At 47.4% G+C, this 23,007-nt stretch overlaps 1 protein-coding gene across 1 annotated transcript; it reads right to left on the bottom strand.

The window, feature by feature from the left end:
- Positions 1-190: 190 nt before the first annotated feature.
- On the bottom strand, positions 191-21,863 carry polr2b (RNA polymerase II subunit B). Its single transcript, XM_030739551.1, has 25 exons — positions 21,845-21,863; positions 20,286-20,358; positions 19,439-19,589; positions 19,250-19,362; positions 18,946-19,165; positions 13,124-13,282; positions 11,932-12,096; positions 11,659-11,855; positions 11,453-11,572; positions 7,408-7,594; positions 7,183-7,326; positions 6,964-7,103; positions 6,773-6,884; positions 6,122-6,276; positions 5,825-6,023; positions 5,581-5,749; positions 5,408-5,504; positions 5,238-5,332; positions 4,886-5,136; positions 4,723-4,812; positions 4,450-4,557; positions 1,535-1,648; positions 1,294-1,454; positions 1,004-1,199; positions 191-403 (listed from the first exon to the last, which is right to left on the bottom strand). The coding sequence occupies exons 1-25, from the start codon at positions 21,861-21,863 to the stop codon at positions 314-316; spliced, it is 3,525 nt and encodes a 1,174-aa protein (XP_030595411.1). The 3' UTR covers positions 191-313.
- Between the last annotated feature and the right edge of the window lie 1,144 nt (positions 21,864-23,007).

Below are 23,007 nucleotides of genomic sequence, written 5' to 3'. Positions count from 1 at the left end.
CAGGTGTGTTGGATCAGGGACACATCTAAAAGCTGCAGGACACTCGAGGCCTGGATTTGAGGATCCCGACCCTCGAGCTCAAGATTGGCTGCAGCTCATCCTTGTGCGTCCCCACAGGCTCACCTGTTGTACTTTCAGATCATGTGACCTGTCAGGTTGGTCACATGAAGAACAAACAGAGATCACAAGATGATCAGAAACCGATTTATTGACTTTTACAAAACCATGACAGGAAACTAAAAAACAACAACTAAACTACTTTCACTTCCTCGTGATGTCACAACATGTTCTGCATCCGATTGGTTGAGCTGCTTTATGACGTCATCATACGAGGAGCAATGCTCATTGACATCAACTCCTGGAATAGAAGCTTGCAGGCATACGGCATCCGGACCAGCGAGATCTGACAAATGTGAATGAGGAAAAACAAAGGAGGTAAACAACAAATAAAGCAAAGGCATCAGCTGTTCCTGTTCCAGGAAGCAGGTTTAATTAAACTGAGTTTGTTAACCCCGAGAGTAAGCCTAAACTACTCTGACTCTGTGGTACTCTGTCAGCGATCAGTGGACAGTTAGGCAAAGGGTCAAGGTTAAAGCTCCAGCAACACTTTTGTTATGAAGAACTTTATTACTCAACTGACGTGTTGCAGCTGTGACTTCATCGGGGACATCACACAACTTCTTACAACCACACAGTAGAAAATATATAAGCAGACAATCCACCAATGAGGTACCAGCATGTGGATGTGGGAATAGAGCACCTGGGTGGCACCACGTTTGGTACTTAAATAAAGTGGCAGGCACTGCTGCACTGCACCCAAACAGTTGTTCCTGTGGAGTTGCACAATAATGGTTTCCCACTAGTTTTCTGCAGATTGATTGGCAGTGACTTCATACCTGCTGATCTGAATCTAGAACACAACCTGTTCCAGAAACCCAGGGTTCACCCTGAAGTTACCTGGATCAGATTAAATCCTGTTTCCTGTGTTATTTATCCTGTTTACCTGGGTCTTGTTGCGGCAGCCTCGACACTCGTACGTGTGCGTCCGCGTGTTGGCGATGGCCATCAGTCCGCACAGGTTACAAACGTGCACCTGATACGGATCAGATGCCTCGAACAGTCGCTCCCTCAGGAACTGAGCCGCTCCATGAGCGATCTGACAGTCGCGCTCCATCTCGCCAAACCGCAAACCGCCATCACTGAGGACAGATGGTTACAATAATCTTTATCCAGCACAGACACGCAAATTCTGGGAGGAGACAGCATGCAGGTAAAGACAGGTGCATCACTCACCGCGAGCGTCCCTCCATAGGCTGCCGGTTGAGGATCTGGACGGGGCCGCGGGCCCTCGAGTGAATCTTATCGTCTACCATGTGCTTCAGACGCTGGTAATACGTCGGGCCGATGAAGATCTGAGACGTCAGCTTCCTCCCAGTGAAACCGTTATACAGAACCTGATCGCAAATCAAAAATCAGTATCAATATTCTTTAAGCTCTCAGACACTGCTAACCGTCAGTGTCACCTTGCTCTGACCTCATTTCCTCTCAGGTGGTATCCATACTCAGACAGCAGGTTCGACACCTTCTGCACGTTGACGGCGTCATTAAATGGCGTGGCATCGCCGATCTCACCTTTGTTGGCAGAAACCTGAAATGATACCGATTTACCTGTCAGCCTGCAAGTCAAAGGCCAGGGCACATTTACCTTTGTTCACACAACAACAAGGAGGTCCAGGCTCTGCAGGTAAAGTTAGCAGGTATTACATCCTTTTTTTATTAACATACAGAAACTTTATTTAAACACAGTTGTTAGCATGTCATTAATAATCACATTGTCCATTTCATTCATTTTTTATTTAACCCTTGATGGTCAATAATTCAATAAGGTCAATAATTTCTAACTACTCTGAGGTCATGAGTCACAGTTGTGACTTTAACTCGTCTGAGCTGCAGAGAGTTTTCAGTCTTCCTGCTCATCTACATGAGCAGTGTGAGGTTCAAAATTCCACACCTGCTACTCAGGTGAGGTTTCACAGTAAAAAAAGTTAACACCTGACCCACTGATTCTTCATACGGAGGCTTCAGCTGCTAGCTGAGCGTGTTAGCACACAGATTCACACAGTAACAAGTTTTTTTTTTTTTTTTTTGGCCACAGCGGCTTTATTAGCAGTAGAGACAGAGAAACCCAGGCTTCCCTCTAACCAGCCACCTCCTCCAGCTCATCCGGAGGGACACCAAGGCGTTCCCAGGCCAGCTGAGAGATATAATCTCTCCAGCGTGTCCCGGGGCCTCCTTCCAGTAGGACATGCCCAGAACACCTCACCCAAGAGGCGCCCAGGAGGCATCCTAGTCAGACGCCCGAGCCACCTCAACCGGCTCCTTTTGATGTGGAGGAGCAGCGGCTCTACTCTGAGCCCCTCCTGAATGGCCGCACTCCTCACCTTATCTCAAAGCTCGTGACTGTGGGTGAGGGTAGGAACATAGATCAACAGCTTCACTTTTACACTCAGCTCCCTCGTCACCACGACAGACCGGTGCAGCGTCTGGAGTGATACAGATGCAGCCCCGATCTGTCTGTCGATCTCCCGCTCCCCTCTCCCGTCACTTGTGAACAAGACCCCGAGGTACTTAAACTCCTCCACCTGGGGCAGGAACTCATCTGTGAGCTGGAGTGGGCACTCCATTCTTTTCTGGCTGAGGACCATGGCCTCAGAATTAGAGGTGCTGATTCTCATGCCAGCCACTTCACACTCAGCTGCGAATCATTCCACTGCGAGCTGGAGGCCCCCCCCTGATGAAGCCAGCAGAACCGCATCATCTGCAAAGAGCAGAGATGAGACTCTGAGGCCACCAAGGAAGAAGCCTTCCGCCACCTGGCTACACCTAGAAATCAGTGACAAAGGGCAGCCCTGACGGAGTCCAACACCCACAGGAAACTTTACAGCAGGGGTGTCCAAACTACGGCCCGCGGGCAAAACCCGGCCCGAGCTTGGATTTTATATGGCCCGCCTGTCTTGTTCATACATGTGTTATTTCTGGCTCGCCAGCAATGAATACAACTCAGCATGCAATTCCTCTGTTCAACTCATGGAGGCAGTGTCGGGTAACAGATGTCTGCCAACTGCTTCAAAACCTCAAAAAGAATACTGAATGATTAACCAATCACAGCCCATGCTGTGTGATGCTGCAGGCCTTGAGTGGGCATCATATGTGACACACCATAGACATATATACCTAGACGCCGCATTGAGCGCTGACTCGTACGTCAACGTCGCCGCCATATTGGAGGAGGCAAAAGCGGCCAACGTAACATGACAGAGATGTTGCACTCTGGTGCTGTGTGGAGTTGTTTGAACCATTTTACAGTCAAAACGGGATCACATGGGATCACCTTTCACAGGTAAGACAAATTGTTTTTGATCGTATTTGGCCATTCTAACATTTTGAAAACAAAATTATTTTTTTGTGCCTAACAGTGTACATTAGCGCATATTTAAATATGTGAATGAACACATTAACTTAAATAACGCTTTAAGAAAGGCGCTTTATGAAGATCAGTCCATTCACTTGTATTAGTTCACAGTGCAGCTTTGCCTCCTCCAATATGGTGGACACATAACATCACCCAGTCAAAGAGGCGTCTACATATATATGTTTATGTGACACACAGTGTTACCAACTTAGCGACCCCCCCCCCCCAAAAAGTGACTAGTGAGAATTTAGCGACTTTTTCCTGTGACTTCACTTTGGCACTGAGGGGGTGTCCCCCCACCCCGCAGACCTCGCTGCAAACAAAGCTGCAACTTTTCCAGAGACACTCGTCACAAAGGGAGCCCTGCGCCACACGCTCCCAGCTCTGCAGGAGGTCATGGTTGGCAGTGCAGGTGTGCCAACGAAGCGGTATGCAGCAGTTAGTGCATCCCTCGCTGGTGGGTTCAACGGCCGTTTTTAGGATTTGCCGCTATTGAAAAGGACATGTAGCTGTTTGACCCAGATGATGCTCCACCTCAACTGCAGCTGGAGCTGACTGAGCTTCAGTGTGACAGCGACACCAGCATCTGTCTCTTACCTTTTTAACGGTGTTGTGCCCAAAGAAAAAAAGAGATTTGCTGTATTTAAACTGGTGTAAATGACTTTTTGGCCTATAATCTGTCAAACATATCCCTCATGAATGACATCAGTTCATTGTGAGAAAGAACAGTCCTGTCACAGGTAGAAGCTGCAATCACGTTATCTGTGATCAAAATTACACAGCAGGATTTTACAGTTTTTGGATGTTTCAGCTGGAAATTCAGAGCTTTCTGCTCTGCATTTGGTTACTTTCTGTTTGTTTGTTGCATGGAAATGAAAATATTAAATAATATTTATATGCATCTTTGATTTTTTAAAATAATGTCATCGGGTCACCTCTCTGGTAGACTCAGTGTTAATGTACTGATCATTGATTACCTTTCCCTGCAGACACTCAATCAAATGGCCGACTGTCATTCTGGACGGGATGGCGTGAGGGTTAATGATGATGTCAGGAGTGATTCCCTCGCAGGTGAATGGCATGTCCTTCAAAGTAAAACAAATCAATAACATGAATGAGCTCCTTCAAAATAAAATCCTAGTTCTCTGCTGTTTTACTTCCTATTTATGTTAATAAAGGTACTTAATTGAGCTTCGCTGCTCCTCTGAACCCCTCCCATGTACGGGGATTGGTTCACCTGGCAGGATTACCTCCTGTCTGTACTGGATCCCACAGGTTCCCTTCTGTCCATGACGGCTGGCGAATTTGTCTCCAATCTGAGGAATTCGGACAGAGCGCACCTGCAGGAAACAGGAAGCTGTCAGGGTGTGTCACAGTCAGCTAACCTCACAGGTATGTCAGGTGTGCACTCACCCTGATTTTGCAGAACTTGTAGCCCTCCTGGTTCAGGGTCACCATGACCTGGTCCACAATGCCGGTCTCACTGGTTCTCAGGAATGTGCTGCAGTCTCTCTTTGTGTAACGGCGGTTCGTGCTGTCCAGTTCATCGTCATTCTCCGGAAGCGTCACGGTCTTCCCAATGATCACATCCTCGCCGGAAACACGCACGCCAGGTGCAATGAGCCCGTCGTCGTCTAGCTTGTCGTAGATGGCATGTCGCATCCCTGACAGTGATTTTAAATATGATGCAAGATTAACCCCCGCCTCACGAGATGCCTGACAGATGGCTTTCTGCAAACCAGACAGGTGTGTAACGAGTTCTCACCTTGACAGGTTTCACGTGTCGGCTTCTCAAAGATCTCCTCCTGATCAAAACCTTTCTTAGACTCCTGCTCTTTGTATGACCGATAGAACACGGACCTGCCAGGTGAAACACACCATTAACACCCCTGAAACACGCTCAGGTGCGCACAGATCCCGCAGCCAGTAACTCACCTGAAGAAGCCTCGATCCACTGCTGACCTGTTCATGATCACAGAGTCCTCCTGGTTGTAACCCGTGTATGATGCAATTGCCACAATCGAATTGATACCTGAAAGGTGTGACTATCGTTATAGTTAAGTGTCTCAATGTACAGGTGAGTCTCTCAGTGTACAGGTGAGCGTTACCTGCAGGGAGCTCTCTGAAGCGCAGGTACTCCATGGACCGGGTGGTGACGAGCGGTTTCTGAGGGTAGTACAACACATGAGCAAGCGTGTCCATTCGAACATGGAAGTTGGTGATGTAAACGCCCATGGCCTGTTTCCCCATGGCGGACTGATAGGTGTTCCTGGGAGACTGAAAGAAACCTGCATGTTCAGGGAGGAGCTTCCCATTGGTTTATTTGTTGTTTGTTTACTTTGCTGTGTCTACCTGGTTGTGGTCGGGGAACGGGATGATGGATGCACACACTCCAAGGATCATAGAAGGGTGGATTTCACAGTGGGTGTAGGTGGAACAATATGCCACACCCTTCTCCTGGAGGTCATCTGGGGTCATAGCGAGCATGACAGTCTCCTCCTCCAGTGTGTCAATGTACTCCACCACGCCACTGGCCACCAAGTCCTGCCAGCTGAGCGCCAACAAATGTTTACGTCAACGACACATGAAGAATCAGCAGCAACCTCTAACACCGCCTCACCTGTATTCTGTCCATGTGCTGTGTCTCACCTGTAGTTGTTGTACTCGCGCTCCTTCAGCTGGTCAATGTGGCGTCTCTTCAGCAGCAGTTTCTGCTTCTCAACGATCAGCAGCGGTCGACAGATTCGTCCGGCGTCTGTATAAATTCTGATCTCACGCTCTCGAATGTCTCTGATCATCGACACCTGAAACGATCAGGAGAGGGTGCACCGATCTACTGATCAACTGCCTGGTGGTCCTAATGAGGATTTTACTTAAATATCATCTTACAAATGTTTGATCAGGTAAACAGTCTGAGCAATGATCTACCTTAAACTCTGATAACTGAGTCCCTTAAATAAGTTGAATTTTGAAGGTTTATGTTAACTTCCTGTCTGCTTTTGATGTGTAATAAAAATCAATGAAGTTTAGTGATTGGTGCAAACAATGCACCAATAAAAAAAAAAAAAAGTATATATATCAATCAATCATGCTTTATTAACAGAATCAGGTTTTTACCTCACAGGAAACAAAATTATTGATCACTGTGAGTCACTGTGAGCTTTAATCAAAGTGTTTGTGATATCTCATAAGTAGCAAGTAGATTTATTTACATATTCTTCTATCATTATGTACTGTATGAATACCCAGGTACTGATTTCTGTTCCTGTGCGGATGTGTCCGGGTGGTGGCGGCGGTTACCTCAGAGACGATGATGTCCATCTGTCTGCGGAGTTTTCTCAGCGTGTTCATCAGCTGTTCTGGATCTTTGTGGATTCCCACCCAGCAGCCGTTCACAAAGATTTTAGTGGCACTAAAACATCAAAGCAGGACACACGTGTCACACCTGCAGGGTAATCAGTAATCTGATCAGACCGTGAACTGTTACACACTCAGCAATGGCTGCAGGTGAGATCTCCTCCAGGTTCTCCATGCTCCACTCCTCCAGAAACTCCAGGATGGGCGACGGCTGCGAGCCCACAGAGATGTATGCCATAAGGGCCAAGTTCTTCACCAGCCCCACAGCGTGGCCCTGCAGACAATCAAGACCATAATCAACATGTTCTGCGTGTTACAGGCGCACTGATCTTGAAACTGTCCACGTGTCTCACCTCGGGCGTCTCGGCCGGACACACCATCCCCCACAGCGTGTTGTGCAGCTGTCGGGGTTTTGCCAGTTTTCCGTCTCGGCCGATTGGAGAGTTGACGCGGCGCAGGTGAGACAGGGTGGACGCAAAGGTGAGCCTGTTCAACACCTGCAAGTACAAAAACAATCAAGTGGTCACAAACAGGACAGACAGAGCTACATGTGTCACAGACTCAGGTGGTAAGGTTACCTGTGACACGCCAGCTCGGGCCTGGTGAGCCTTCTTGACGTCACCCCAGTTGCCGGTGGCGAGTGAATACTTGAGCCCGTCGGAGATGATGCGGGTCTTAATGGCGAGCTCCAGATTGAAGTCTTTTCCACGGTCAATGAATTTCTGAGCGTAAATCCTGATTTCCTTCAGCAGGTTTTTAAACATGCTGGTGAAGAAGAAGAAAACAACTCATCCAATCAGATCACTGAGAACATTTCTGCTTCCTGATTAAAATCCACAAACAGGAAATGGTTATCTTTGCAGTCGTTACGTGTTCCTTTTACATTACTGATGTTATGGAAATAGGTTTGGATTCAGCCACGTTTATTAATGAAATATGTGTTTGTACACATTATATTATATTACACACACACACACACACACACACACACACACACAGTGGCTTGCAAAAGTATTCATACCCCTTGAACTTTTGTATACCACTTTGTGTTGGTCCATCCATCCATCCATCCATCCATTTTCTTCCGCTTATCCGGGGCCGGGTCGCGGGGGCAGAAGCCTAAGCAGAGAAGCCCAGGCTTCCCTCTCCCCAGCCACCTCCTCCAGCTCATCCGGAGGGACCCCAAGGCGTTCCCAGGCCAGCCGAGATACATAATCTCTCCAGCGTGTCCTGGGTCTACCACGGGGCCTCTTCCCGGTGGGACATGCCCGGAACACCTCACCCAGGAGGCGGCCAGGAGGCATCCTAATCAGATGCCCGAGCCACCTCAACTGGCTCCTTTCGATGTGGAGGAGCAGCGGCTCTACTCTGAGCCCCTCCCGGATGGCCGCACTCCTCACCTTATCTCTAAGGGAAAGGCCAGCCACCCTTCGAAGGAAACTCATTTCTGCCGCTTGTATTCGCGATCTTATTCTTTCGGTCACTACCCAAAGCTCGTGACCATAGGTGAGGGTAGGAACGTAGATCGACCGGTAAATCGAGAGCTTCGCTTTTACGCTAAGCTCCCTCTTCACCACGACGGACCGGTGCAGCGTCCGCATCACTGCAGAAGCAGCCCCGATCCGCCTGTCGATCTCCCGTTCCCTTCTCCCATCACTCGTGAACAAGACCCCGAGATACTTAAACTCCTCCACTTGAGGCAAGAACTCGTTCCTGAGCCGGAGATGGCACTCCACCCTTTTCCGGCTGAGGACCATGGCCTCAGACTTAGAGGTGCTGATTCTCATGCCAGCCGCTTCACACTCGGCTGCGAACCGTTCCACTGCGAGCTGGAGGCCCCCCCCTGATGAAGCCAACAGAACCGCATCATCTGCAAAAAGCAGAGATGAGACTCTGAGGCCACCAAGGAAGAAGCCTTCCGCCACCTGGCTACGCCTAGAAATTCTGTCCATAAAAATTATGAACAGAATCGGTGACAAAGGGCAGCCCTGACGGAGTCCAACACCCACAGGAAACAAATCCGACTTATTACCGGCTATACGGACCAAGCTCTCACTGTGGTTGTACAAGGACTGAATGGCCCGCAACAATGGGCCAGACACCCCATACTCCCGCAGAACCTCCCAAAGGACACCCCGAGGAACACGGTCGAATGCCTTCTCCAAGTCCACAAAGCACATGTAGACTGGTTGGGCAAACTCCCACGCACACTCGAATATCCTTGAGAGAATAAAGAGCTGGTCCAGCGTTCCACGACCAGGACGAAAACCGCAATGTTCCTCCTGAATCCGAGGTTCGACTAACGGACGCACCCTCCTTTCCAGCACCCTGGCATAGACCTTACCGGGGAGGCTGAGTAGTGTGATACCCCGAAAGTTGGAGCACACCCTCCGGTCTCCCTTCTTAAAGATGGGGACCACCACCCCGGTCTGCCAATCCAATGGCACTGCCCCAGATCTCCACGCGATGTTGCAGAGGCGTGTCAACCAAGACAGTCCTACAACATCCAGAGCCTTCAGGAACTCAGGGCGAATCTCGTCCACCCCAGGGGCTCTGCCACCAAGGAGTTGTTTAACTACCTCAGTGACCTCACCCCCAGTGATGGTCAAGTCATCCCCCTCATCCCCAGACTCTGCTTCCACTACAGAAGGCGTGTCAGTGGGATTCAGAAGGTCCTCGAAGTATTCCTTCCACCGTCCGACTATAGCCTCAGTTGAAGTCAGCAGCACCCCCCCCGCACTATAAACAGTGTGAGTGAAGCACTGCTTTCCCCTCCTGAGTCGCCTGACGGTTTGCCAGAATCGCTTCGATGCCGTCCGAAAGTCTTTTTCCATAGCCTCACCGAACTCCTCCCACACTCGAGTTTTTGCTTTGGCCACTACCCGAGCTGCATTCTGCTTGGCCTGTCGATACCTGTCAGCTGCCTCCGGAGTCCCACAGGCTAACCAAGCCCGATAAGACTCTTTCTTCAGCTTGATGGCTCCCTTCACCTCCGGTGACCACCATCTGGTTCGGGGGTTACCACCACGACAGGCACCAACCACCTTGCAGCCACAGCTCTGAGCAGCAGCCTCAACAATGGAGGTGCGGAACATGGTCCATTCGGACTCAATGTCCTCAGCCTCCCTCGGAATGCTGTCGAAGTTCTGCCGGAGGTGGGAGTTGAAGATCTCCCGGACTGGGGCTTCTGCCAGGCGTTCCCAGCGCACCGTCACAATACGTTTAGGTGTGCCAGGCCTGTCCAGCATCTTCCCCCGCCACCTGATCCAACTCACCACCAGGTGGTGATCAGTTGACAGCTCAGCTCCTCTCTTCACCCGAGTGTCCAGAACATACGGCCGCAGATCTGATGATACGATTACAAAATCGATCATCGACCTGCGACCTAGGGTGTCCCGGTGCCATGTGCACTTATGGACATCCTTGTGTTCGAACACGGTGTTTGTTATGGACAAACTGTGGTTTGCACAGAAGTCCAATAACAAAACACCATTCGGGTTCAGATCGGGCAGGCCGTTCCTCCCAATCACGCCCCTCCAAGTCTCACTGTCATTGCCCACGTGAGCGTTGAAGTCTCCCAGCAAGACTATGGAGTCACCAGATGGAGCACTCTCCAGCACCCCACCCAGCAACTCCAAAAACGGTGGGTACCCTGAACTGTCATTCGGCGCATAAGCGCAAACAACAGTCAGGACCCGTTCCCCAGCCCGAAGGCGCAGGGAAACTACCCTCTCGTCCACCGGTGAAAACTCCGACGTACAGGCAGCAAGCCGGGGGGATACAAGAATACCCACCCCAGCTCGCCGCCTCTCACCGAGGGCAACTCCAGACTGGAACAGAGTCCAGCCCTTCTCCAGGAGACTGGTTCCAGAGCCCAGGCCATGCATTGAGGTGAGCTCAACTATATCTAGCTGGTATCTCTCAACCTCACGCACTAGCTCAGGCTCCTTCCCCACCAGAGAGGTGACATTCCATGTCCCAATAGCCAGTTTCGATAGCCGGGGATCGGTCCGCCAGGGCCTCCGCCCTCGGCCACCGCCCGACACACACTGCACCCGACCCCTACGACACCTCCTGCGGGTGGTGGGCCTGCAGGAGGGCGGGCCCATGTAACCTCTTCGGGCTGCGCCCGGCCAAGCACCACGGGCTAATGCCTGGCCACCAGACGCTCTCCCTCGAGCTCCCTCCCCAGGCCTGGCTCCAGGGTGGGGCCCCGGTAACCCTATCCCGGGCAGGGTAAACTGTTCCCTTGTTTTTTCACTCATAAGGGTCTTCTGAACCGCTCTTTGTCTGGACCCTCACCCAGGACCAGTTTGCCATGGGAGACCCTACCAGGGGGACAAGCCCCCAGACAACATAGCTCCTGGGATCACTGGGACACACAAACCCCTTTGTGTTGGTCTTTCACATTAAATTCCAGTGAAATATATTTATGTTTGTGGTTGTAATGTGACAAAATATGGAAAAGTTCAAGGGGTATGAATACTTTTGCAAGCCACTGTATATTCAAACAGGAAGCTGCTTCATAATAAAAGCCTCACATCGAAAAGTGTTTACTGTAAAGCAGAAAGGAAACTGTGTGCGGTCAAAGGTCAAAGGTGAAAACATTGAGTTCGGCCTCACCCTCGGAACAGAAAGGCCAGTAACGGTCCAGCAAGGTCCAGCCTCTTGTTGCCGTAGTGATCTCTGTCATCCAGTTCCCGTCTGCCGAGAGCGGCTAGCAGCAACCTGTGAACCATGTACCTGAAAACGCACACAGTGACACGCATCGGTTTGTCAGGTGTGTGATTCAGGTGAGTCTAGGTATATCAGTTTCAGGTGTGACTCACCCTAAAAAGTACGCCTTCTTGGTCTCGCAGAAGTCGCTGACGCCGACATGCGGCAGCATCTCCTTTTGCAGGACTTCCTTTGCGTATTTGATTCGCCGCTCCTTCGTCACACCTGGTTTTGCTCCTCGTGAGCCAATGAAGTTCAGCGCCACATTCTGCTCCTGGATCACAAACGCCTCATCCAGAGATGGCTTCACCTGTAGTGGGCGGGGTTAATACTTAATACCTGCAGGCTGAGACAGCCAATAAATGATCAATAAGTCACAGACTGACCATCTCCATCATCTCAGGGTCATCGAAGTCGTAGATGATGTGTTCCAGGATGTCTCTGTCCGACACGAAGCCCAGCGCCCGGAACACGATGATGATGGGAACTTCCTGTCGGATGTACGGCAGCGTGGAGACAATCCTCTGACCTATGGCGCTCTTCTTCACTCCCTGAGAGATGAACCATAATCAATAATCAGTGCTCTGGATCAATGAGCAGACAGCGTTGTGTTTGTAGTAACTTTCACACAGGAAGTGATGTAAGGTAGGAAGGCCACTTGTGCATACAAAGCCCATTCACCCCACACCAGCATCACGTCAGCAATCAGCTGATCTAAACAGTCAATCAATTTTCAACAATAACTGTTCCTAACTGGGAGTATCAAATAAATAATTACCTCTTGAAATTCATTTTGATGTAAATTTTAGAATCCAAAAGTACAAAAAGGTGCAAGGATCAGCGTTTGATGGACTCTGGCAGAATCGCACGCTTAGGCGACACTCTACACGTCACCGGACTGTTCAGAAATTTTGTGACCAAACTGATCTTGTTGTACATTTTTTGGTGGTGCAGAAACAAAATTTTGAGGAAGTCAGACTCCGGAGTTATTCTGTGTCAACGTTTTGTGATAACATATTTCACCAAAATGTGTCACAAACAGCAAAAGTCCAAAAATCATTTTGAGCTGGATTTCATCAAAATATACAACACTGAGGAGTTGGCTGTCCACGCTCTGGGCCGATCATTCATGCGTTTAGATTTCAGCCCTGTGACTGTTTGAAGTGCATCATCAGCTCATTTTTACACTCACCAAATATCACGTTCTAAAGCTCTTATGACTGGAAATTTTATGAAACACGGTGCAGGTTTGACAATGTTTTATTTAGACACTTCTGAAGTGGATTCTGCCATAACCAGAGCCTCTTCCCAAATTTCTACTGTTATTTAATTTAATCAGATTGAGCCATGTTGATTGGTTTTTGCCTTGACTGATTTTAAAAATTCAAAAAGCATCAGATTTGTCTTGAATTGCTCTATTTAACAAAATTTAACTCGCAAGGGCACCAGATTTTTTTCTTTTTTTTAAAGTGTCTAATCATCTCTGAGTTTAACATAAAGAGCTGCAGTTCACTCATGCCTCAACAATCACAGCCCTTCTTGGTTACTCGCTCCACTTCCTGCTTCCAGGTGACTTACCTGTCCTCCTCGGGCCATCATGCTGACCCAGATAGTGCTGGTAGGGCGGGACGAGTTCTCCAAGCAGGACCGGCACTCGGCAGTGTAGGCGTACTTCGAGTCTTTCTTGGCGAACACGTAGACTGTGTTGGTAGCCATCTTTTCCTGAGCGATCAGCACCTGGAAACAGTGACACACCTGTTCACATACCCTCGTTCACACTGAACCTGGCTGAGGACCAATGACCAATTCAATTCAATTCAATTTTATTTATATAGCGCCAAATCACAACAAACTGTCGCCTCAAGGCGCTTTGTATTGTGGGTAAAGACCCTACAATAATACAGAGAAAACCCAACAGTCAAAACGACCCCCTATGAGCAGCACTTGGCGACAGTGGAAAGGAAAAACTCCCTTTTAACAGGAAGAAACCTCCAGCAGAACCAGGCTCAGGGAGGGGGGGTCATCTGCTGAGGGGAGAGAAAGACATGCTGTGGAAGAGAGCCAGAGATTAATATCAATTAATGATTAAATGCAGAGTGGAGTATAAACAAAGTAAATAAGGTGAATGAGAAACAGTGCATTATGTGAACCCCCCAGCAGACTAGGCCTATAGCAGCATAACTAAGGGATGGTTCAGGGTCACCTGATCCAACCCTAACTATAAGCTTTATCATAAAGGAAAGTTTTAAGCCTAATCTTAAAAATAGAGAGGGTGTCTGTCTCCCGAATCCAAGCTGGAAGCTGGTTCCACAGAAGAGGCACCTGAAAGCTGAAGGCTCTGCCTCCCATTCTACTCTTAAGTATCCTAGGAACCACAAGTAAGCCAGCAGTCTGAGAGTGAAGTGCTCTGTTGGGGTGATATGGTACTATGAGGTCTTTGAGATAAGATGGTGCCTGATTATTCAAGACCTTGTAGGTGAGGAGAAGAATTTTAAATTCTATTCTAGATTTAACAGGGAGCCAATGAAGAGAAGCCAATATGGGAGAAATATGCTCTCTCTTTCTAGTCCCTGTCAGTACTCTAGCTGCAGCATTTTGGATCAGCTGAAGGCTTTTCAGGGAGCTTTTAGGACAGCCTGATAATAATGAATTACAATAATCCAGCCTAGAAGTAATAAATGCATGAATTAGCTTTTCAGCATCACTCTGAGAAAGGATGTTTCTAATTTTAGAAATATTGCGCAAATGCAAAAAAGCGGTCCTACATATTTGTTTAATATGTGCATTGAAGGACATATCCTGGTCAAAAATGACTCCAAGATTTCTCACAGTGTTACTGGAGGCCAAAGTAATGCCATCCAGAGTAAGTATCTGGTTAGACACCATGTTTCTAAGATTTGTGGGGCCGAGAACAAGAATTTCAGTTTGATCTGAATTTAGAAGCAGGAAATTAGAGGTCATCCAGGCCTTAATATCTTTAAGACATTCCTGCAGTTTAACTAATTGATGTGTGTCATCTGGCTTCATTGATAGGTAAAGCTGAGTATCATCTGCATAACAATGAAAATTGATGCAGTGCTTTCTAATAATACTGCCTAAGGGAAGCATGTATAATGTAAATAAAATTGGTCCTAGCACAGAACCCTGTGGAACTCCATAATTAACCTTAGTGTGTGAAGAAGACTCCCCATTTACATGAACAAATTGGAGTCTATGAGATAAATATGACTCAAACCACTGCAGTGCAGTACCTTTAATACCTATAGCAAGCTCTAATCTCTGTAATAAAATGTTATGGTCAACAGTATCAAAGCTGCACTGAGGTCCAACAGGACAAGAACAGAGATGAGTCCACTGTCAGAGGCTCTAAGAAGATCATTTGTAACCTTCACTAATGCTGTTTCTGTACTGTGATGAATTCTGAAACCTGACTGAAACTCTTCAGATAAACCGTTCCTCTGCAGATGATCAGTTAGCTGTTTTACAACTACTCTTTCAAGAATCTTTGAGAGAAAAGGAAGGTTGGAGATTGGCCTATAATTAGCTAAGACAGCTGGGTCAAGTGATGGCTTTTTAAGCAAAGGTTTAATTACAGCCACCTTGAAGGTCTGTGGTACATAGCCAACTAATAAAGACTGATTGATCATTTTTAAGATTGAAGCATCAATAATTGGAAAGACTTCTTTGAACAGTCTAGTAGGAATGGGATCTAATAAACATGTTGCTGGTTTGGAGGAAGTAACTATTGAAGTTACCGTATTTTCCGGACTATAGAGCGCACCATACTATAAGCCGCACCTACAAATTTTTTGGAAAAAACTGGAAACGTACATATATAAGCCGCACCGGGCTATAAGCCGCTGGTATCTCCGCCGCTCTCGGTTTTCCACAATTACTCGGCACTCAGCAGAGGGGGACAGACAACCCCAAATTTGAGTTATAACAAGTCAATTCACCATTGATTCGTTCACGCCGAGCTTACGTGCAGCGGCTCTATTTCCCTCCTGTAGTGCCAGGTCGATAGCCCTCAACTTAAAAGCGGCATCATAGGAAGTTCTTTTTGTGGTTTCCATGATGAGGGAGTTTGGAAAAAAATCTCTTTTGTGCCTGCTGCTAGCACTTGTTGGCGCTTTCTTCTTTGATTTCCAACTTTGACGTCCCATGATTCATATCCTGCTAAAGAGCCCCCTGGTGGTTAAAGAAAAATCCACAGAAACGCCGCACCGGGCTATAAGCCGCATGGTTCAAAACGTGGGAAAAAAGTAGCGGCTTATAGTCCGAAAAATACGGTAACTCTGAAAGATCAACTGGAGCAAAAGAGTCTAAACAAATACCAGCAGTGCTGAAAGCAGCCGAACATGAAGAATAATCTTTGAGATGGTTATGAATAATTTTTTCTCGAATGTCTAAAATTTTATTTGTAAAGAAATCCATGAAGTCACTACTAGTTAACGTGAAAGGAATACTCGGCTCTACAGAGCTCTGACTCTTTGTCAGCCTGGCTACAGTTCTGAAAACAAACCTGGGGTTGTTCTTATTTTCTTCAATTAATGATGAATAGTAAGATGTCCTAGCTTTACGGAGGGCTTTTTTATAGAGCAACAAACTCTTTTTCCAGGCTAAATGAGCATCTTCTAATTTAGTGAGACGCCATTCCCTCTCCAGCTTTTGGGTTATCTGCTTTAAGCTGTGTGTTTGTGAATTATACCACAGAGTCAGGCACTTCTGATTTGAAGCTTTCCTTTTCAGAGGAGCCACAGTATCCAAAGTTATACGCAGTGAGGATGTAAAACTATTGACGAGATAATCGACCTCACTGGGAGCAGAGTTTAGGTAGCTGCTCTGCACTGTGTTGGCACATGGCACTGAAGAGCATAACAATGAAGGAATTAGATCCTTAAACTTAGTTACAGCACTTTCAGAAAGACTTCTACTGTAATAAAACTTATTCCCCACTGCTGTGTAATCCATTAAAGTAAATGTAAATGTTACTAAGAAATGATCAGACAGGAGGGGGCTTTCAGGGAATACTGTTAAGTCTTCAGTTTCTATGCCATATGTCAGGACAAGATCCAGAGTATGATTAAAGTGGTGGGTGGGCTCCTTTACATTTTGAGAGAAGCCAATTGAATCTAACAATAGATTAAATGCAGTGTTGAGGCTGTCATTCTCAGCATCTACATGGATGTTAAAATCACCCACTATAATTATTTTATCTGAACTGAGCACTAAATCAGATAAAAAGTCTGAGAAATCAGACAGAAACTCTGAGTAAGGACCAGGTGGACGATAGATAATAACAAATAAAACAGCTTTTTGATTTTCCCAATTAGGATGGACAAGACTAAGAGTCAGGCTTTCAAAAGAATGAAAACTTTGTCTGGGTCTTTGATTAATTAATAAGCTGGAATTGAAGATTGCAGCTAATCCTCCTCCTCGACCTGTGCTTCGAGCATTCTGACAGTTACTGTGACTCGGGGGTGTTGATTCATTTAAACTAACATATTCATCCTGCTGTAACCAGGTTTCTGTAAGGCAGAATAAATCAATACATTGATCAATTATTAAATCATTTACTAATAGGGACTTGGAAGAGAGAGACCTAATGTTTAACAATCCACATTTAATTGTTTTATTCTTTGGTGCAGTTGATGAAGCTGTATTATTTATTGTTTTTGAATTTTTATGCTTAAATAGCTTTTTGCTGATTTTAGCTTTGGTTTTTGGTGGTCTGGGAGCAGGCACCGACTCTATGGGGATGGGGTTTTGGGGGGATGGCAGGAGGAGAGAAGCTGCAGAGAGGCGTGTAAGACTGCAACTCTGCTTCCTGGTCTCAACCCTGGGTAGTCAGTTTTTAGGAGGGTTAATAAATTTGGCCAGATTTCTAGAAATGAGAGCTGCTCCATCCAAAGTGGGATGGATGCCGTCTCTCCTAACAAGACCAGGTTTTCCCCAGAAACTTTGCCAGTTATCTATGAAGCCCACGTCGTTTTTTGGACACCACTCAGACAGCCAGCGATTCAAGGAGAACATGCGGCTAAACATGTCGCTCCTGGTCTGATTGGGGAGGGGCCCAGAGAAAACTACAGAGTCCGACATCGTTTTTGCAAAGTTACACACCGAGTCAATATTAATTTTAGTGACCTCCGATTGGCGTAACCGGGTGTCATTACTGCCGACGTGAATAACGATCTTACCAAATCTACGATTAGCCTTAGCCAGCAGTTTCAAATTTCCATGAATGTCGCCTGCTCTGGCCCCTGGAAGACATTTGACTATGGTCGCCGGTGTCTCTAGCTTCACGTTTCTCAAAACAGAGTCACCAATAACCAGAGTTTGTTCCTCGGCGGGTGTGTCGCCGAGTGGAGAAAAACGGTTAGAGACGTGAACAGGTTGGTGGTGTACCCGGGGCTTCTGCTTAGGACTACGCTTCCTCCTCACCGTCACCCAGCCGGCCTGTTTTCCCTGCTGCTCGGGATCTGCTGGGGGGGAGCTAACGGCGGCTAAGCTACCATGGTCCGCACCCGCTACAGGGGCCTGGCTAGATGTAGGATTTTCCAGGGTGCGGAGCCGAGTCTCCAGTTCAGAAAGCCTGGCCTCCAGAGCTACAAACAGACTACATTTATTACAAGTACCGTTACTGCTAAAGGAGGCCGAGGAGTAACTAAACATGTGACACCCAGAGCAGGAAAGTGCAGGAGAGACAGGAGAAGAAGCCATGCTGGTAGTGAGTCGGCTAAGGGCTAAGCTACTAGCTGAGCTAAGCTAGCGAATTTCTAAAAACAAATAAAGTGAGTAATGTGAATACAGGTGATTCAGCAAAGAGTATGCTATTTAAAGTAGGTGAAGATTACACTAAAATATGTTATTATCCAGATAAATCGAGTTATACAGATATAACAGCTAACAGACAGCAAAACACTGTGCTCCGAAACAGGAACAGGAAGTGATACAATACCGCAGTGAGAGCCAACACCAGTGACAGCGCCACCAAGAGAGTCAATCCCTGACATTTTGCTAACTCCTCTTAATTGGAGGGAAAAGCGAAATGTCAAAAAAGTAACTTAAAGGGCCAAATTGTATATATATATATTTTTGACATCGAATCACAGACCGGAGGTAGGGGGCGGGGCCAGGAGTTTGAGACTGCTGGTTTAGAGGCTCGCCACCACAGGTCACAGCATGTGGGCGGAGCTCAAAAGTTATTGTGCGGTCTCCTTTCAATAGAACTCTAACACACCAGCTGATGGATCAATATGAGTCATTAAGTCATCAATAAAATTGATAGTCCAATTATCTAATTTAAAAGATTTTGATTGGTTCTGATCAATAAATTACCACAGCAATGTTAACAGTGACCTCATCAGTGTGATGGGGCAGCTCGTCACATGATGGCGTACCTTCTCTGAGCCATTGATGATGAAATAACCTCCGGGGTCCAGTGGACACTCGTTGAGCTCGCACAGGTCTCGGTCTGTCAGGCCGCTCAGCAGGCAGTATGTAGAGCGAAGCATGATGGGAATTTTCCCAATGAAGGTCTTCTGGTGTTGTGTTTGCAGCTGGTCCTCGCCCTCCTTAATGATCGTCTTCGTAATGTCAACATACAGCGGTGCAGAGTACCTGACGGGCAGGTGAGATGGGAGAGGATGTGAGAACTGGTGAAACAGGAGATAACAGTAAAGACTGATGAGAGGTGCAACTTACGTCAGATTCCTTAGGCGTGCCTCGTTGGGCATCATGGGAGATGGTGCTCCATCTCTCTCCCAGTGGGTGGGCTTAGACAGGTAGATCTGCTCAAACTTCAGCAGGTATCGTGGCTACACCGAAAACACAGTGATGTCACAGTAATGTCACAGAGCCAGGCTCCCCCAAGTCCCAGGTGGTCATACTCACCGGCTCCTCAACCTCTCCTGAGGTGTGCTGAGCTTCAGCCTGCAGGTCGATGGGTGGAGCATCCTCCACGATTCTCTGAACAGACATCTGGATGAACTCATCGAAGGAATCCAGCTGCTGCCGCACCAGCCCCTTCTCGTCAAAATAAGAGCTGAGAGAGACATGACAAAATAAGAGCTTAGCGCCTGTGTTGACCCTGTCATGGACACTGACCTGTCTAGGTGTGCTCTGTGACAACAGTTTTCAGCTGTAGGTACTCGCCACAGGTATGACCAGGTAATCTTCACAAATGATTGATCTCTGATCATCAGAAGCTCACAGGAAAAAAGGGCAGAGGTCATACTCACGTTACCTTTTTAGACTCAGTAATATCCTGTCAGCCAATCAGAGCTCAGACTGTTAACACAATCAGAGAACGCCTGACCCCAGAATTCAGAATGAATTAAAGCTGCAGGTCCAATTGCCCAGGCACTGATCAATACTTCAGTACTGATCAGTCTGGTTCTGGTACTACTTCAATCCTGGGCCTTGAACCATCTCTACCTGTAGGTGAGCTCAAAAGGGCCGACTACAGACCCGATGATGAATAATTACTTCAGTTTCAGATGACGATCAATACAATCAATGATTTTCTGATCACTGACTGTACAGGTTTTTACTTCACTGAGTGCATGTGTATTTCTCCCTGTAATAACAGATGACCGATACAGCTCCGCATGCAGGGTTCTTCATCGCGTGGTGCTGCGCCAGGCTGAGAATTTCACCGGTTCGTCACCCGTCCTCCTGATACCACTGGGCTGTGAATTTTTTCTGGCTAGATCCCTGATATGGACATGTGTGAGTTTACCTGATGACAATCCAGCACGCCTCCTGCCACAGGTCAGGAGTGATCTCATCATCGTCTTCATCATACTGATTATCTGATAGAGAGACAGCACTGATCAATACACACAATCAGTCAGGGATGAATAAAGACAATAACCGACAGTTTGGAGGTTCACATTACTCCCTCTGTTTGTAACAAGTCATCTCGATGAATTAAAAAGTCACAGCAACACAAACTGACCAATCAGCAGCAACTCCCCTGGTCTGTCAACTAAACTTCCCGTTTGTGTGACTAAAGTATAATGATATCACTTCCTGTCTGACTGCAGACAAATGCAGCATGCACTTAAAATGTATTCTTTTAGGGGTGTGGCCTCCTACCACCTGCTGCAGGTAACATGCTGACTGTGGGTCCTCAGAGAAGCATGAGTAGAGTATTCAGTTGTGTTTAAGGTTAAGAAATGACCTGGAAGTATGTGCGCAGTGGCCGTAATCAGAGCTGTTTAAAGTCTCCAAACTCTAAAGGAAGGAGATTCAAAGCTTCCTTTGTTACCTCCTTTAGCAGAGATGACACTGGAGCATCTAAATCCACATTATGATCAATATTAACTGATCAAATTGAGACTGAAGTTCTGTATCACCAAGTTTGCATCAGTAATGTCTGTTGTTGTGTTTACTCTGGGTCAGCTGGGACCAATGATGGATGGAGGGAATTTAACTTTGGTCGTAGAAATCCTAAACAAACAGAAGGAGTTCCACTGGATCATCTCTGCAGTAGGAACAGAGAAAATAGGATTTATTTCATTTTACTGGCTGTGGGGCAGATTTACTGAGCAGTTGGCACAGCCAGTTCACTTCAGTAATAACCAGCAAACTGCCAGGTGCAGCACCAAACCCAGCAGACACAATGAAAAAGCTGATGGAGTGTGGACGAAGGCCTACTGATCTCAGGAGAACTCTGCTGATAGAAGCTGCTAGGACTGTGTGAGGTCCTGAGGCCTGAGACTCGGGCGGAGCTCAGGATTCATCCAGAGGAGACCTGCATCGGTGGAAGCTGACCTGCGCGATGAGCATGAGCTACCTTCAGATCAGAGCCGTCCCTGCGTTCATGAAGGTCCCGTTATTGTGACACGTGGGTAAATGTAACGCTCTGTTCTCCAGCATATTAGTAACATTCATCTAATACACTAACACAGTTTCATTAACAGCTGCAGTTTGATTTTTGTTTGCTGCAGCTGTAACAGAAAGGAGACGCTCGCCGTGTGCTGAGAAAAGGACAGCTCAGGTCAGTTCTGCTGTTTCATAAAATCCCAGTTTGGCTCTAAACGCTCAGCGAGAGCTGGAGAGTTTCAGGACACCGCGCTCACAGGCTCGTGAGGTGGATGAAGCTGACGCCTACCTGCGTGACAGATGTTTGGAGGTGTGTGACAGGTGTGGAAGTCACTCAGAAATATTTAAAGTGTTTAGCATTAGCACCGGTTAGCATCTCTGTGGTGTCGTGTTAATAAGCTGAAGCACCCAGGTACAAATAAAGCTATCCAGCCTGGGAAATAATAACATTGTTACAGGTCTGCAGCTCACCTTCGTCCTGGTCGTACATGTTTGATCTCCAGAAAAACTAAAATCACAACAACAAAAACAGAAGACAAACGATCCGACCACCGCGCGCCCCGGAAACTCCAGGTCACTTCCGCCTTTTCTTCTTTGTTAGTGATAGGCAGAGGTGATGGAGTACTGCCCCCCACAGGCTGCATGCTGCAGTTGCAGGGGCAGAAATCCTTGAGGCACTGTTATCACTGTGTGTGTGTGTGTGTGTGTGTGTGTGTGTGTGTGTGTGTGTGTGTGTGTGTGTGTGTGTGTGTGTGTGTGTGTGTGTGTGTGTGAGAGAGAGAGAGAGACACTGCCATGGTGCCCTTGTCTCCCTGTGCAGATCTCCATGTTCCCTTGTTGGTCTCTCTACCTTTCCTGTCTGTCAGTGGGTGTGGTGTGAAGGAGTACCTAACCCTTTGTTTCAGGGGCAGGTCAGATACTTTCCCTGCCTCTCTGTGGTCACGGAGGTAATGAGCTCACCTGTTGTCAATCCGGTGATTTTCCTGAAGACTATTTAAGGTATTGGTGAATCTTCAGTCTTCGCTAGATTGTTGCTCTGCTCACTGAAATCAGAGAGACTGTGCTTAAGAGACTTTGGAGCAAGAGATCCCATTGGAGAGATGGATCTTGAGATGTTTTTGCCTGCCTTGTGAATTGGATTGACCTGAGGACCTCTGTACATTTGAACTGTTTCTAATAGTTTTGGACTGCAAATAAAACTGTGTTTGGAACGTTAACCTGGGGTCCTGCATTTGAGTCCATCCGCTGTGGGCCGTCACAAAGTCTAAACATATACCAGCAGTGCTGAAAACAGCCGAACATGAAGATAAATCTTTGAGATGGTTACCAATCCCAGCTGAAATAGGGCGAGAGGCAGGGTACACTCTGTACAGGTTGCCAGCCTGTCGTAGGGCCGACACAGAGAGACAGACATCCGTTCGCATCCACACCTATGGGCAATTTAGAGTCACCAATTAACCTAACCCCAGTAAGTGCATGTCTTTGGACTGTGGGAGGAAACCCACGCAGACATGGGCAGAACATGCAAACGCCACACAGAGAGAGGGAGGGGCCTGGGCCAAGGTGGAATCAAACCCAGGCCGTCCAGATGGTATTCTATCTGTGAGGCAGCAGTGCTAACCACCACGCCACCG

Source organism: Archocentrus centrarchus, chromosome 10 (assembly GCF_007364275.1).
Source record: "Archocentrus centrarchus isolate MPI-CPG fArcCen1 chromosome 10, fArcCen1, whole genome shotgun sequence".
Classification (NCBI taxonomy): domain Eukaryota; kingdom Metazoa; phylum Chordata; class Actinopteri; order Cichliformes; family Cichlidae; genus Archocentrus; species Archocentrus centrarchus.
The sequence above is the reverse complement of the archived record's forward strand: the minus strand, read 5'-3'. Positions and strand labels throughout refer to the sequence as shown.